The 14922-nt window shown below is 36.8% G+C and overlaps 2 protein-coding genes across 2 annotated transcripts in view; one reads left to right on the top strand and one right to left on the bottom strand.

Moving 5' to 3' along the window:
• SEMA3E (semaphorin 3E) overlaps positions 1-14922 on the top strand; it is a 226253-nt gene that overhangs the window by 12796 nt on the left and 198535 nt on the right. The gene's annotated exons all lie outside the window — the stretch shown is intronic.
• Positions 10174-10614, bottom strand: LOC141578232 (histone H2A.N-like). The gene has a single exon (XM_074367868.1). It carries the CDS (start codon positions 10612-10614, stop codon positions 10174-10176), a length of 441 nt encoding a protein of 146 aa, XP_074223969.1.

Genomic DNA, 14922 nt, shown 5'->3' on the forward strand with positions numbered 1-14922 from the left:
GTCAAGGTGTCTTAAAAAATGTATAAAAAATAGGATCATTTCAGTCATTCTGAGAAAGGCAAAAATAATGTATTTTTTAAAGAAAATATTGGGGAAGGTAATGGAAAATAAAAATTGAAATAGCTCAATCATTACCGATGAAATGGATATAGCTTATTTTTCTTCATCAGAAGCAAAAAAGAAAAGGAAAGGAAACAAGAAAGAAATTTCAAGTTTGACAATATCACAGTGCAAACAATGTTACACATTTTTCTGGTCCGATGAATGATATCTGACAGATAATTTATGATTGCTTAGAATGGATACTAGAATACTGAGCTTGCTGGCAGTTTAAGGGTCTGCATAAACTGGAGTTAACCATATGGTGCATTCTTAGAATAGTACTACCACCCGTGTTTAAAATTTAACTAAAAAAGAAAAAATATTTTTTCACAGTCAAATGTTACCATTTTAGTTGTTAGTGTACTCAGTTATCCATATAATTACACCTTGTCATTAATAAAGGAGCACAAAGTAGTTCCTTTTTATTTGTCCAGAATGGAAGAAAGGAAAAGTGGTTATAAGACTGTGAAATACTGGAATGAATATTATAGGCCACCCAAAAATATCAGTTTTATTACTCAGTTGTCACAGTTATAAGAAGTTAATACGTTTAAACTTCAGCACATTAATATGTTTTGGCTTCCTAGTAATTCCCTAAAGCAAAATTCTCTTGTAATAATATTTAGATAACCATAAGCAGAAGAAAAATACTAGAGTTAAGTCAATTATACTTATAATTAAAAGACTACATTTGTATCTTTGTCGTTATAATTCTCAGAAATAAGACAAAAATTATGTACTGGGCACTGCTTTTGACAGATTTTTTTGCCAAATGTTTTTTACTTTCTCCAAAATGTGTATGCCCAAACTGAAGCCTGATGTATTTTAGGACTGTAGAAGAATTTTTCGTATTTGGAGAAAAAAAGGAAAGTCTCTAAGACATAAAATGAATAAAATTGGACGAGAATAAAAATGAAACATAAAATTAGGAAATTGATACCAATGAGAAAGTCTACACACAAGTCAAGCAGCAATCGCTCAGAAACACATTAGCTGCCTTTTATAATATGGATCTCGGAGATGTAAATAAACAGAATACTAGGATTTCATTCTATGCAGTGATGTTTTGGAATTTATGATTATGTTTACTAGGCATTTACATTTCTTGATGAATGAATTATATGACAGCAAGTTTTTTCAGACTGGAAATGCCATTGGCCGTTTTTAGTCTGCTAATTTAGACCCACTACGTTGTTAGAACAAACCCCTTGATATTGCACATCCAGAATACTGGTAATATGAGAAAATGCATACCAAATTTGTCATTGGATAATTTTGCTTTTGGTGGAATAAAACTCTGGCCAGCAAAGACACTCCTGTAGGGAGCGCTGTCCCAGTGAGTGGTTGGCGGGAGAATGCAGTTCAGTTGCTGCCAGAACTGCTGCGTTTCACTTTGGAGGTTCCCCCAGCCAGGCTCCTGGGGTCCCTTCAGACCCCTAGCCACTGAAGTTTCCCTTTGTCTTCACTGACTATTTTTTTCCTCTGAACAAATAGGCCCAGCTGCTCCTGCAGCCGGTTGCCTGCACTCCCCCATCCGCTCTCACTGAGGATGGCAGCCAGAGTAAAGAATAACAGCTGGGATTGGCTTACTTTGGCATCTAAATAATTTGGGGTGGGTCCGTTCCTCACTTGATTATTTCATTTCATTTCCTAATCTTTCCTTCTGCTGAACTTTTCAAAAAATCGGTGAATGATGTTTTTCCAAAATGTTTTCCTCATCTGGCTCTGACTCCTTCCTACCTGGCCGCTCAAAATAGTTCATTTTGCACATGTCCCATACCCCACCTCCCCCAGCTTTTCAGCACTGTTTGGAAAACAAATGCAGCATAAACACATTGATGAATGTGATCTTGGACAGGTTACTTAACCTTTCTCTGACTTAAAGAGGCGGATGATAAATAGCCCCTATGTTGTTGATTGTCATGGATAAGGATTAAATGAATGAATATTTGAATACATTTGTAATAGTGCTTGGGACATAGTAAATGATGAGTGATAGAAAGTCAAAGTGGGGGTGGGAGGAGAGCAGAGGAGAACACGTGAAAGCAAGAGGAAGGGGAGAGAGAAAATGAAGGAAGGAGAGAAGAAAAGGAGGAGGGAGGGAGGGAAGGGTGGGAGGAATCACTGCTGGAATGTGGCAAAACCAATAACTGCACTTACGCAGTTAAGACCAGTGTTACGCACTTAGCGTTTTATATATCTTATTCCACCACCCCCACTCCCACAAAATCAGTACTTAGAGAAAGACTGGAGTTTGGGAAAGCTTCTGGAATTTTACCCAAAGCACAGAATTTTATTGAAGGTGAGAACTGTAGTGACCTAATCATGTCCATGGTATCTACCCAGGTGGTCAGACACATTTTTAATTTTGATTTTGTACAGTTCTCATGGAAAGAGAAATCACTACCTGCTAAGGAGGTCCATTCCATTTTTTAATGTTCCGATTAGGAGAAAGGGTTTGTAAACATAATCTTGAATCTGACTTACTCTGTCTTTCTCTCTTTAGTCTTCGTTCTTTCCCCTAATGCCATAAGGTCATAAGTCACAACAGACTTCCAAATGTTTAAAGATACTTATCATGCTTTTTTGTGATGGGTGAATAGTCCTCATGCCATGGTTATCCTGACTGAGATCAGTTTCTGATTAGGCTCCTCTTTGCTAAGCTCCCCCCTTAATATGGAGCACCACCATCAGTACTCAGGAGATGCCTGCCTTGTTGCACAGAGTAGTGGCACTGCTAACTGGTCACTTTTATTTATTAAAGCCACCTGAGTTGACAGCAGCTTATTTGGCAAATATGCCAACCTATTGGTTTATGTTGAGATTGCTGTCAGTTTTTCTAAAGATTTTCCATATTGACTCTAAGTCAGCACTCTCCTTTATTTCACATGTGTGGTTTATTTGCTGAAGTTAAGGAAAACCCTCTCCTACTCTCTCTAGTGTAGAATGTGGATCCTAAGCAAAGTAAGAGCATGTGGTGCCCTGAAAAAGGACGTGAGATATTCCTAAATTCAAAGACTATTTCTGCTCTTTGTGTTCTTGCTTAATTTTCTAACGGCAGTTCCACATTTATTGTCTTTCGGAAACTAGCTAGTTAGGAGTGATAAAACTTGCATTCGTTGTAGAAGTTCTTTTAAAGTATTTTGAAATTTTAAAATTTACATTTGATGGGCTCTTTCTAAAATGTCAGTGTTTGGAACCACTGTGACACACATTTAAGACAATTTTTCAATTAGAATATTTAAAATACATGTTTTTGGCTTTTGGGGAAGATGTAGACCGATAAATGTCATTGCTGATTTTTTTTATAAATGTCATAAAATAATTTATATAATTATAGTAAATGCAAGGTTCATTTGACTTTCTTTAATATGAAAAAATAAAACACAGTCTTTCTTCGTAGCTAAAATAAATAGGAGAGCTTTAAATGTCTTCACAATTTTTATTTAAAAAGAATCTGGAATGGTCACCACAACAGAACGGCAGAATTAAAATACCATCATAGCTGTGATTGCTTAATTTTGTAACTTTAATTTGCTGTCATTTTGTAGATTTGCCAGTCTCTCTGGGTATTTGTAGAAAGTCCTGGGATTTAAAAAACAAGACATACGATTTTTCAGAATAATTTTTTATTAACTCCTTCTAAGTCAAATAGTAAGTGCTAGAAAAATAATTCTGCAGAAGACTTTGTGTTAAAAAATATGTATCATTAAAATTAAATTTTGAAAAACCTTTTTTTTTGGCCAAACTATTGTAGCTCTGTTCTGTTCTTGTTATTGGATTAACTTTATCAAATGCTCTTTTCTGTCATTATTTTATTAGTGCATTATCTACTTACACTTTTTGGAACTTTGAATGAGAGGAAGAGTGACTCTAAGAATTGTGTTGAGTCAGGTGGTCATCAAGCCCAAAGAACACTGCATATTCATTGTTTATTAAATCAGTTTATGTCTGTCTGATCCCCCTAATGTCTTTATGGTCCATCTGCTTTATTGCACTAGCCTCCTGACTGGTATCTTTCTGTCAATCCAATCCACTCTTCATACTACAAGCAGAGTGATCATTAAAAATGCAAACCTTACTCATTTCAATTCCCCCAAATAAATTTTTCATGGAAGAATAGGCATGGCTTTTTAGAGAAAATGCACACCTCTTGGCATGGTGCACTAGGCTTTTCATGGTATCAACCCTGTCTACTTTTCCCCCATTTGTTATGCATCTTTTTTGAGTTCTATTCTCCCGTGATACTGAGCTCCATGACATTCTGGACACCTGTCAAGCTTTTTCTTGCCTCTGAACCTTTGCTTACTGCTTCTTCTTCCTAGATTGCCTTTTCCCTTTGTCTCCACCCTCCCTTCCTATGCTGCTTACTGTTGATGTCTGCTCATTATTATGCTCAATTTAGACATGATATCCCTTTACCAGTCTTCCCTTAACCTCCACAGCACTCCATGTATATTTCAATTGCCTATTTATCTATTAAATTCACTCGGATAAATTCATTAAGAATAGAGACAGTATTTTAATCATGACTATATCACAAACACATATTACAATATCTAGTAAAGAGTAAGGACTTAGTACATAGACGAATGTATTGTGTTATGGTCAACTTGTCTTTTTTGCGTGCCCATTGTATACACAAAACATGGGAAAGCTATACTTCAATGGCACAAAAGAATCGTTTTCTACCATAGGAGAGCCATAAATAGCCTGTTCACAGATAACTCCAAATTTATTCACAAACATGGTATCCATAAACGTACCATCTTTAGGTTGATGTATTTTTTTGTCGTTGTGGAAGAGTCCTTTGTAAGCGCTTCTCTACTATGTATAAATTCCGGGTCAGCATCTTTCTTTGGTAAGATCTAGTGCATGAAGCAACCTTTTAAAAAGCCCATCAAACAGTGATTTACAATTTCCTCTTTCATAAAGTCTCTTAGTTACCAATCTATCCAAATTATGAATTCTAGTAAAGGAAATGGAAGCTCTGTAGACTCTGTGACATGGTTCTGGAAAAACATTTGGTGGGGTTAGTCTCCTCCCTTTAATCTCCACAGGGCATTTATTAGCTCTCACATGGGAAATGAAAACTGGTCGTTCTCAAAGGAGGATTAGATGTAAATACCACTGCAAAATGAGGATTATATAGGAACATAAGAATATAAAAACATTTCAGTGATTAAAAAGGAATTTGTTGGCTACAAAAATATTTTAAAATATGCTGAAATAAATTATGCTCTGTATTTTCTATTTAAAATGATTGTTCTTGACATATACTTTAGAATTTTAACCAAACTAATTTTTAAAATGAAGACTGTAAAGAGTATGAATTGGAATTTTTGAAGAACGTTTCTTGACAGAGGTGAGATCACAGATCTCATCTGGGCTTTGAAGGACAGGTAGGACTTCAGTAAAGAAAGAACAAGGGGAAGGGCCTTTCAGGCTAGTGTAAAGGCAAGGATGATGTGGAAGTTGCAGTGGATTTTTAGGAGAAAGCTGAACTTTTGAAAAGGAGCAGGGAATACCATTGAATGAGAAGACAGGGCCAGTTTACTAGATACGTTCTTTCTCTTAGAAAATATTGAAGTGTGACAAATTGTGATTTTTATAAAATAAAAATTCAAACATAGTTTCTTTTCCTATTCTGGCAAAATGTAGCATTTCACAACTAGTTATATGCAACACGAGATGTGTGGTATTTCCATTTGATCTAGAATATACTTCTACAAAAAATTAGGTAATGCAAAAAACAGATTTTTTCTTATGTAAGAGAGGTCATAACATGAATGACAATTGCCCTAGCAACTTACATCCAGTTGTGTAATAATTCAGATACTTCTATAATGTTCATCACTGTTACTGCCATAGTTTGAAATGTTTTTGCAGTATGTATACTCCAACTTGCCAAAAGTTTAAGAAAATAGACTCACACATAATTAACCAGAGTTTTTTTCCCCAACTGAACATAATAACTGAATGAAACCACAGAAAACATAGATTTGGAAAGGACCCCACCAGGCTATTTAGTTCATGGTTCAATTTTTTTCAAGGGCATACATTTAACCTACTGCAACACAAGTACTTACTGAGGACTTTTTTCCCCCTTTTCTTAATCAGTTAATCCATTTTACTAACTTCAGGCAGGATTGTTTAAAACCTTTCCTGATGAAAAAAATTCCATTTAATAAATAAAGCCCTCTGGAGAGAAAGAGATTCCACAGCAAGTTCTTAGTACTGAGAAAGGCTCAGCGTTAGAAAGCTCACTGAAAACACATTCTTTATTCTATCCAAGGTTAACTCCTCCGTGCTTCTGCCATTTACGACCATTTTCGCTAGTGTTGTGTAGTTCACTTACAGTAGAATTGTTTTATAATTTCTCTACTCTGCCTTTCTTTAGGTGGGAGGGTGTGGGGATATGTGTACAAACCTCTCTCCCCAAGTGATAAAAACAATGATGGAGATAGATAAAGTGTGATGTTTTTAAGTTCTTCTTTTTTATGACCTTAGAAGTTTCATGTCATTTTTACCTGTAAATCACCTTTCCTTAAAAACAAGAAATATCCCTGCCAGCTTGTAGGGGCCCCACGTTCCCTTGTGCCTGACCACATCATTGTAAAGCCCAGCTGAGACTTTTTTTTTCTCTGAGCCATAGTTCAGTCTCTTTTATTTACCCTGAAATTTTCTTGTTGTCACTGTTTTATTCTGTCTCCAGATCCCTCAGTGCCGTACTATCTGCTAAGTAGGGGCGGGGGGTCTAAAAACAACCTTATAGGAATTAACATGCTTTCCATAATGTAAACTTTATGAACAGTATAGCCACATTTTAGAACTGTTTGGTCACATCATATCTCAAGGGGAGTGACAGTAGTAATTTCAGCTTGCTTGTGGAGATTTATATAAGGTCTATGGGTGTCACAGAAACCCTTAGAACCCTGCCGGACACAGAGGAAGTGCTCACTTGATATTAGCTACTGTTATTAGCTATGATGAAGATGGTGATGGTGGTGATATTGTCTAAATGGGTCAGAGCAGGAGTTGTATTTTATTCATTTTTCACCTTATGCAGGAAATAGAGTGCTTTATTCTATTTACAAATATATTCAATACATATATTTGTACATGTATACGCTAAGTATACATTGGTTAAGCCAAATAAAATCCTCTACTTAAGAATAATAGGAAGTTACTTAAACATTTAAGTTGTCGTGAAGAATCATTTGAACTGTATTAATCTTTCAGCTCTTTATTTTGCATATGATTGGCTTGCACATCCCTACCTTCCCTTGGAAGTTAGCGTGGGTTTCTGACTTGCTTTGGCCAATTAAATGAAGTCAGAACTGCCAAATGCCACTTCTGTGGAAAAACTGTCAGAAACCAAGACCAAGAGTGTGATTTGTCACATTTCCCTTTCTGGCCTCAACAGCCTCAGATGCACTTGCCAAAATGGAGTCCCTGTTCCCCTGGATCCCAGCGTTATTTGCTAAGTGGGGTCCCACTTGAAGACTTGCCTCGGATACGTAACCTGAGCTAGAAATAAACGTCTGTTGTTTGAAGCCACTGAGATTTCTGGGGTTGTTTTTTCATTGCAGCATAACCTGTCCTCTCTTGACTGACAATTGGCAACACGTTTATTTGGGAAGAAAACAATTTTGCTCCTAGACATGACTAAGCAAACTGTTTTCTCCACACACAAATAAATTATGTTCAGGTGTCACTCCACGTAATTGACTGTGCTACGCCAGCTTTCTCTACACTACATGTAGTAGAAATTCTTCCCTTACAAGGAAGAAACGCAGCATCTGTTGTATCTGAACAGGAAAACAGCTCCTGGCTGGCTGTCCACAGTGCTGAATCGGGAATAAAATCTGGCTGGCTGTTTACCTCCTGGATTTGAGCACTTTGGAGGAATGTGAGGAGCTAGACTAACCTATATTATTGTATCTTATAGTCCTTTTTCTGTCATCGAATGCATTAGAGAGTATAGAGTGAAGTGACAACTTGCGACAGATATGATTGTTAAATAATCACTTGGGACTTCCCAGGGCAAACACAGCAACTCCTCTGCAAGAAAGACTGATGGGTGGGGAAAATAACCCTCACTTCCGTCCTTCTACCCCGTAGACTTAGTAATTTTCTGAGAAATTCAACCATATTTCTGGAATTCCTTTTTCCCAGCTTTTGCATGAGTATTGTTTTATAATTTAAGTGCTTTAAAAAATACTACATCCTTAGAAGTCTTTTTTGTTGCATTTTTTCAGTAAATGATTACAAAGAAAGTTGCATTTCATATCCTTTAATGGGAATGAGTAGGAAACTAAGATGAAATATGTAGTTTTAGACAACTGAGAGAGATATATGAAATAATATTATTTTTCATTTGTTTACACCGTCCTCAAGAGTACTGGTTTTGAGTTTATTCTTAATTTTTTACACTAGTTTTACTAGCTTGGTGTTAACGAAAAATTATGAAAAAAGTTGACATATGAATTGTAGAATACAGAAGACTATTAAATGCAGAAAAATACAAATAATCTTCATTCAAAAGGTTTGTTAATCATATTAATTTGGATTATTTTTAGGCCTGAATTCTTGTTCTCATATTAGAGTAAGTCTGTTTCTCTATGTAGATGGTAAATAGAGCTCCTTGTTAGTTCAATTTTAGATGCAATGAGTAAAGAAAGAGTACTTTCTGAAAACAGTAGTCATTTCATATTGTTTTGTGGCTTACAGTTCTCCATTAAAAATAGCATGATATTGTTAGGTCTATTTTAAGCACTCATACAGTCTGATTCACAAAGGAGAACTGACAGTTCCTTCCCATGTTTTATTTCTGTCCTTGCTGGACTGTATTCTGCATGTCATTTTCATTGATGGGAGGATGGTGAGAAGGGCAGGATGGGTTAACTGGATTCTCTGGGAGACACTGAAGCCCACAAGTTTCTATTGGTTTCAGGTTTTAGAATAGTTATGAAGTTAGGATGCTGCTTCCAATAGAAATACAAATAACTATTTTTAAGTATTTACTGTGTCTTCAATAACTTAGATGCATCATCTCAAATCCTCCAAATACCTTTATATCATTATTCATATTTTATGAATATGCTAAAAGACGCTCAATTATTTAAATATTTTGCCCAAGTGAAGCCATGTAGGTAGCAAATTACAGAACTCGATTCAAATCCAGTGTCTGTCTGTACTTTTTGAATAAAACAAGCTGAATTATGAGCATGGGTTCTGGAAGATTATTTCCGCTTAGTGTATCAGTCTTTTCCAATGGTATGTAGATTAGTCGTCAGTATATTTTTCTACATGAAATACTAGCTTTTATAATTCTTAAGTTTTAAGGATGGAGAGATCTTGTTTGGGAGTTACTAAAGAATTTGTTCCCCAGAGTAAGAGTATACCTGTCCCAGAAATAGACGTTTGTGTGTTTTACCTCATCCCTAATGACACTGGACACTCTGTTCTTTAAAAACCCAGGGTTAAAATTAGGCAAGGAAGGCTTAAACTGGAAAAACATACAATTATCAAAATATACTCTTAGAATTAGGAAAGCAGTGGGGGTTGGGCAGGTATTTTGTTTTCTTAGTTTTCTCATCAAATTAAAAAAAAAGTCAGATGGTGGCCATGTGACATTGGGTGTTTTGCTACCTAAATCTCAGTCCTTCATCTGTAAAATGTACTCACCTCCTCCATAGGATTGCTCTTTGGGTTAATTTGAATATTATATTTAAAGCTTAAATCACAATGCCTGTCATAGTAAGACCTTAAAATTGTATTTACTGAGAACATGAGAACATACAGTTAAAAGGAACTGTATTATTGTGCTTTAGCTCTGAAAAAAAAAATATATATATCATTTTTGAAAATATGTTTCATTTATTTTTTCACAAATTAAGTCGGAGGCTAAAGACAGGACCGAGGCCAGGTGTGTGGCACCAAGACACCTGTTGAAGAAGGTACTTCTCAGATACCTTGTCTTCCAACCCAGCCCTCTGACATATCCGATTTTTTTTTATCAAGTGCAATCATTTCAACAACATGGCCACTCAGAGCCACTTCATTTATTCAAAAACTCTTCCTCGAGGATCTGTGCTTGACTGCTTCAAGGGTCTCCCTGCGGGTCATGGCTGTTCTGAGGTTACAGAAGGACAGTCTAACTGCCTCCAGGCTAACCCGTTCCAGCTGCCAATTCTTCAAAAAGCCCAGTGCCTCCAGGACCCAGGAGCACTCATGAAGTCTGGGTGGGTTTGCTCTAGGATTTTTTCCCATGAAACTAAAATAGAGCTCCTTCTTCTTCCTCCTCTTTTTCCCAAGGGCTGAACTGGCCCATTCATACTTCTCTTTGTCTAGGATATAAATTATATTCTCCTTCTTAGGAAACTGTAGTCCACGAAGCAAATGAAATACACATGGAAGGCTTAATCCATGTACTTCCAGCTCAGAGTACTGGCCTGAGCTAGACGTATAATAATACTTCCACGTAAAAAGTTGAATGATGTTCTGCATAAAAACCAGTAAAGCAGGTTAAGGAGGATAGAGTGTGTTAGGGGTTCTGTTTCTATAGAAAACAGTGATCAAGAGTATCTCTGATGAGGTGATATTTCAGTAGAGAACTAAAACATCTATGGGAACCTGGGAGGAAAACATTGTGGACAGAGACTGCCAAGTGCCAAGGCATTGGAGTGTCCTTTGTCCATTCTGACAGTGAACTGAATGGGGAGAAGGAGTGAGAGATGAAATCAGTGAGGTGGATGGGGAGCTGATATGTGGGTCTTGTCTGCCATGCTGACAGGTTGGATGTGGGCTGTGTGGATAGGAAACCATTAGAGAGTTTTGAGTTACAGATGACTTGCTCTGACTTTCAGATTGAAGAGATCACTGACTGCTAGATAAGCAGATGATAGACGGTACAGGCAAGGTGTGAAACAGGGAAACCAATCTGGGGGCTGTTGTAGTAGTTCAGGTAGGAGGATTTGGTAGCTTGGAGGTGAGTGGTATTGATGGAGGCAGAGAGAAAGATATTATGGATATTAACAGTAGATCTAACAGATTTTGCTGATGGATTCTTACGGAAGTAAGAGGAAGAGAGGAGCCAAAAATGATTCCTGGGGTTTTGTTCTGAGCAACTGGAATCGTGGAGTTGCTACTTCCTCATGGAGAAGGTTGCTGGAGGAGCAAGTGTGGGTGTGCAGAGGAGTTGTGTGGTAGCTGGATGGGGACCTGAGGTCACGGACAGTGATGGTTAAAGGTGGGTGATACACAGTACGCTTGCTGGGTGATGGAATGATCTGGTGAGAGGGAACAACTGATGATGCAAAAGAAGGAATGAAGTGCTTGAACAGGTGAGAGATGGGATGTATTAAAGCAGAGCAGAGGCCAGACTGTGATAGGAACGCAGAGGGACAGCGTGAATGAACAGGAGTCCTGATGCAGGTGCTTAGTAGGGTTGATGGTGGTGGGAGAACTTGGGATTTCTCTTCTTACGACTTCTAGTTTCTCAATATATATACAACAAGGTCCGCCACTGTGAGAGAGGAAGGAGGAAAGAGGTCTGTGTTACTTTGCTGGGGCTGCCATAACAAAATATCGCAGACTGGGTGGCTAAAACAAATGAAATTCTTTTTCTCACAATCCTGGAGACTAGAATTCCAGGATCACGGTGTCAGCAGGTAAGGCTTCTTCTAAAGCTTCTCTCCTTGGCTTGTAGATAATCATCTTTGCCCTGTGTCTTTACATGGTCTTCTTTCTGTGTCAGTCTGTGCCCTAACCTCCTCTTCTTTTAAGGACACCAGTCATATTAATTTAGGGCCCATCCTAATTACTTCATTTTAACTTTATTACCTCTTTAAAGACTCTGTCTCCAAATTCACTCATATTCTAAGTTTCTGGGGATTAGAATTGTAACATATAAATTTGGAGGACACGATTTAGCCTATAAAAAAGATGTTTGAAGTTTGAGGTAAGTATGATATAATTCTCGAGAACAGGCTAGGGACATTTAGGATTTGTATGGCCGCATATCAGTTAATACTGTAAACCTGTTCAGTTAAAACTACATCGTTTGTAATATCCATAAGATTAAAACAATCAAGGAATAATTTAAGTTGAAAGTTTTAATAACTCGATTCATGCCAATGAATTTAATAAATATTTTCTGTACATATACTCTGTGTTTAGCCATATAGAAGGTAAAATAGCAAATAATAGTAGCTCTAGATTTCTTCACTATGCATAGTCATGTTTTGGTATTTTTGTCAAGTGATTTACATTTATTATTTCATGAAATATGCCCACAATGGGTTAAGATTATAAACCTAGAAAAGAGGGATAGATTGATAGAGTGAGCTCTCTACATTTTCCATCCTGTTACCTTCAGAATAAAATCCAGCCTCTGCTAGTGTCTAACACAGTCTTACATTTGCTATGAGGAGTCTGTGTGTGTTCTTTGCTTTAGGTATTTAATAACTTAATATATATATTTTTCAAAATTTATAGTTTGTTTTTAAATCAAAATTTAATATTTTCCATAATATCTTGATTTTATTTTACCGTGCAATCTAGCATTTTTAAAATTATTTATACCAATAGAGGGAAGTCTCCTTGTCTTTTTAAAAAACCTATTGTCCATAATCGCTCAATATGTGATATTTAATTTTCTCATGGTAATGTTTAAAATACAACAGAAAATAAAGAAAACATATAGCACATTACTTAAGTAGGAGACTAACATACATGGTTTCAGCATACTTTTTTGTATTATTGGTGGAGCATTTTCTGAACTTCATGGTTATGCTATGTGATCAAATATACAGGAGTGGTTAAATATTATTCAAACTGCTTTTCTTTAAGAGAGGTAAAATGTATGCATAGGAATAAAAGATATACAGCACAATGTTTAAATTATCTCTCTCAGTACATAGTCATTTGTCAGACATTTCTCTATACTTCTCAATACTTAGAAATGTGTCAGGTGGCTTTACTTTCACTTCTTGGCAGTTGCCCCTTGAATCCTTAAAGTGAATAAAATTTTAGGCTGCAAGTTGTACCACAGTGTACTTTTCTTTCACTTTGCTCTCTCAAACAATGAGACTTGGGATTTTACCAACTCTAAATGCTTATATATGCTCATAACCATTTGGACTGCATCCCATTTGAAAACCAGATGAATACTATGAATTCCGTAGTAAAATTAAAAACTACACGTACATTCAAAACGTTGCATCCACATTCAAGCAGTTCATGGATTCCCATAAGACAGCCCATGAATATCCATGCACTTCAGATTATGGTACTACTAGACCAACAATAATAGCCTGCTTACACCAATTAGGGCTTCTCTTGATGGAATATAATATATAACAGGAGCAGGGTGAGTATTTAGGATAAACTAAAGCATGACAAAAGCAAAACACAAAATTATACATGTACTGTGATTACAATGATATAAAATAGAACTGCTCTGGACAAAAATTTTAAAACTTCATATGAAACAAAAGTCAGTTTTGTAAAGGTTGTAGGATTTGAAGTAGTTTTTTTCATCTTTTTAAAAATTCCTTTGAAAGCTAAATTGTTTTATATTAAACATAATATTGTAACATGAGAAACCCAGGAAAGAGAAAACTTATCATCTAGACAAATGCTAAATCCCTTACATGCTCATTGCACATCATTCTTGCTCTCGTCCTTTTTCTTCTCTTGACTGAAGCTAACATATTCTGTAAAAAAAATTCAGTCTGGTTATACTACTTCTCCAATTAAAACTCCCCAGTGGCTTCTGACTGAGGTCGCCAAGTCTCCTTTTCACAAGATGGCCTGTGCCCATTTCCCCACCGTATTTCCACCGTGACCTCAGGAGCCTTTCCCAGAAAAGCCTACTCCCCCTTGCCTCTCACCTCTACACGTGACTTTGCACATTCATCCTCCGGTCCTCCTGCTCTCCTCTCCTAAATCTTACTCATCCTTTAGATTTCAGCTCTAACTTTACTGCTTCAGGAAAGGTCCCATTGATCCTCCAGCCTGAGAACAGTAAGTACTGTGTTATTCACACACTCAGCGTTCTGATTTTTATTTCACAGATTTTTTGGTGTGAAATGAATGGCTAATAAACCCAGAAGCCAGTTCATATTTTTATAAAATATTAAAAATATTAGAGTTTTTTTAAAATACAGATAATACTGAGAGTGAAGCACTGCCATTGTCTGACTAATTTAATCAGCACAGGCAGCCCGCTCCCTTCAGCTTAACATGTGAAAGGCAAGGCCTCTCCAAGACAGTAAGGTAATGAAATGCCGAAGGGAGAAAATGAGCTCAAAGGAGGGGAGAGGATATTTTATAACACTTATGTAGCTTATTTCTCTTGAGATCTAGGCTAATAACGTGACCCCCCAAACAGCCAGCAGTTTCCGTACAGAGAAAAAGAAAGTCAATTAGGTTAAGAAACATTTGAGTTAAACACATCATTTGTTGTCATGTGGACCCAACAACTAACTGATTGAATCTGTACATTTTTCAAGTTCTGTTCGAGGTTCGAGAGGAAAGACCACTTAGCTCAGTGAGAACAAATCTCACCATCATCTCTGTGGTTGGAATAGCATTTAGAGGTTCCAGCTTCCTGAACTACTTCCAGTTGGACCAACCAGAAGTTGTTGGTACAGTGTGACATAGCATCATTCCTCTGGACTTAACATTTAAGAAACGGGGGCGAGGAGCAGGTTATAGCTCAGTGGGAGAGCGCGTGCTTGCATGCGTGAGGTCCTGGGTTCAATCCCCAGTATCTCTATTAAAATAAATTAATTAATAAACCTAATTACTTAC

The sequence above is a fragment of the Camelus bactrianus genome, chromosome 7 (genome assembly GCF_048773025.1).
Source record: "Camelus bactrianus isolate YW-2024 breed Bactrian camel chromosome 7, ASM4877302v1, whole genome shotgun sequence".
NCBI classification, from domain to species: Eukaryota; Metazoa; Chordata; class Mammalia; order Artiodactyla; family Camelidae; genus Camelus; species Camelus bactrianus.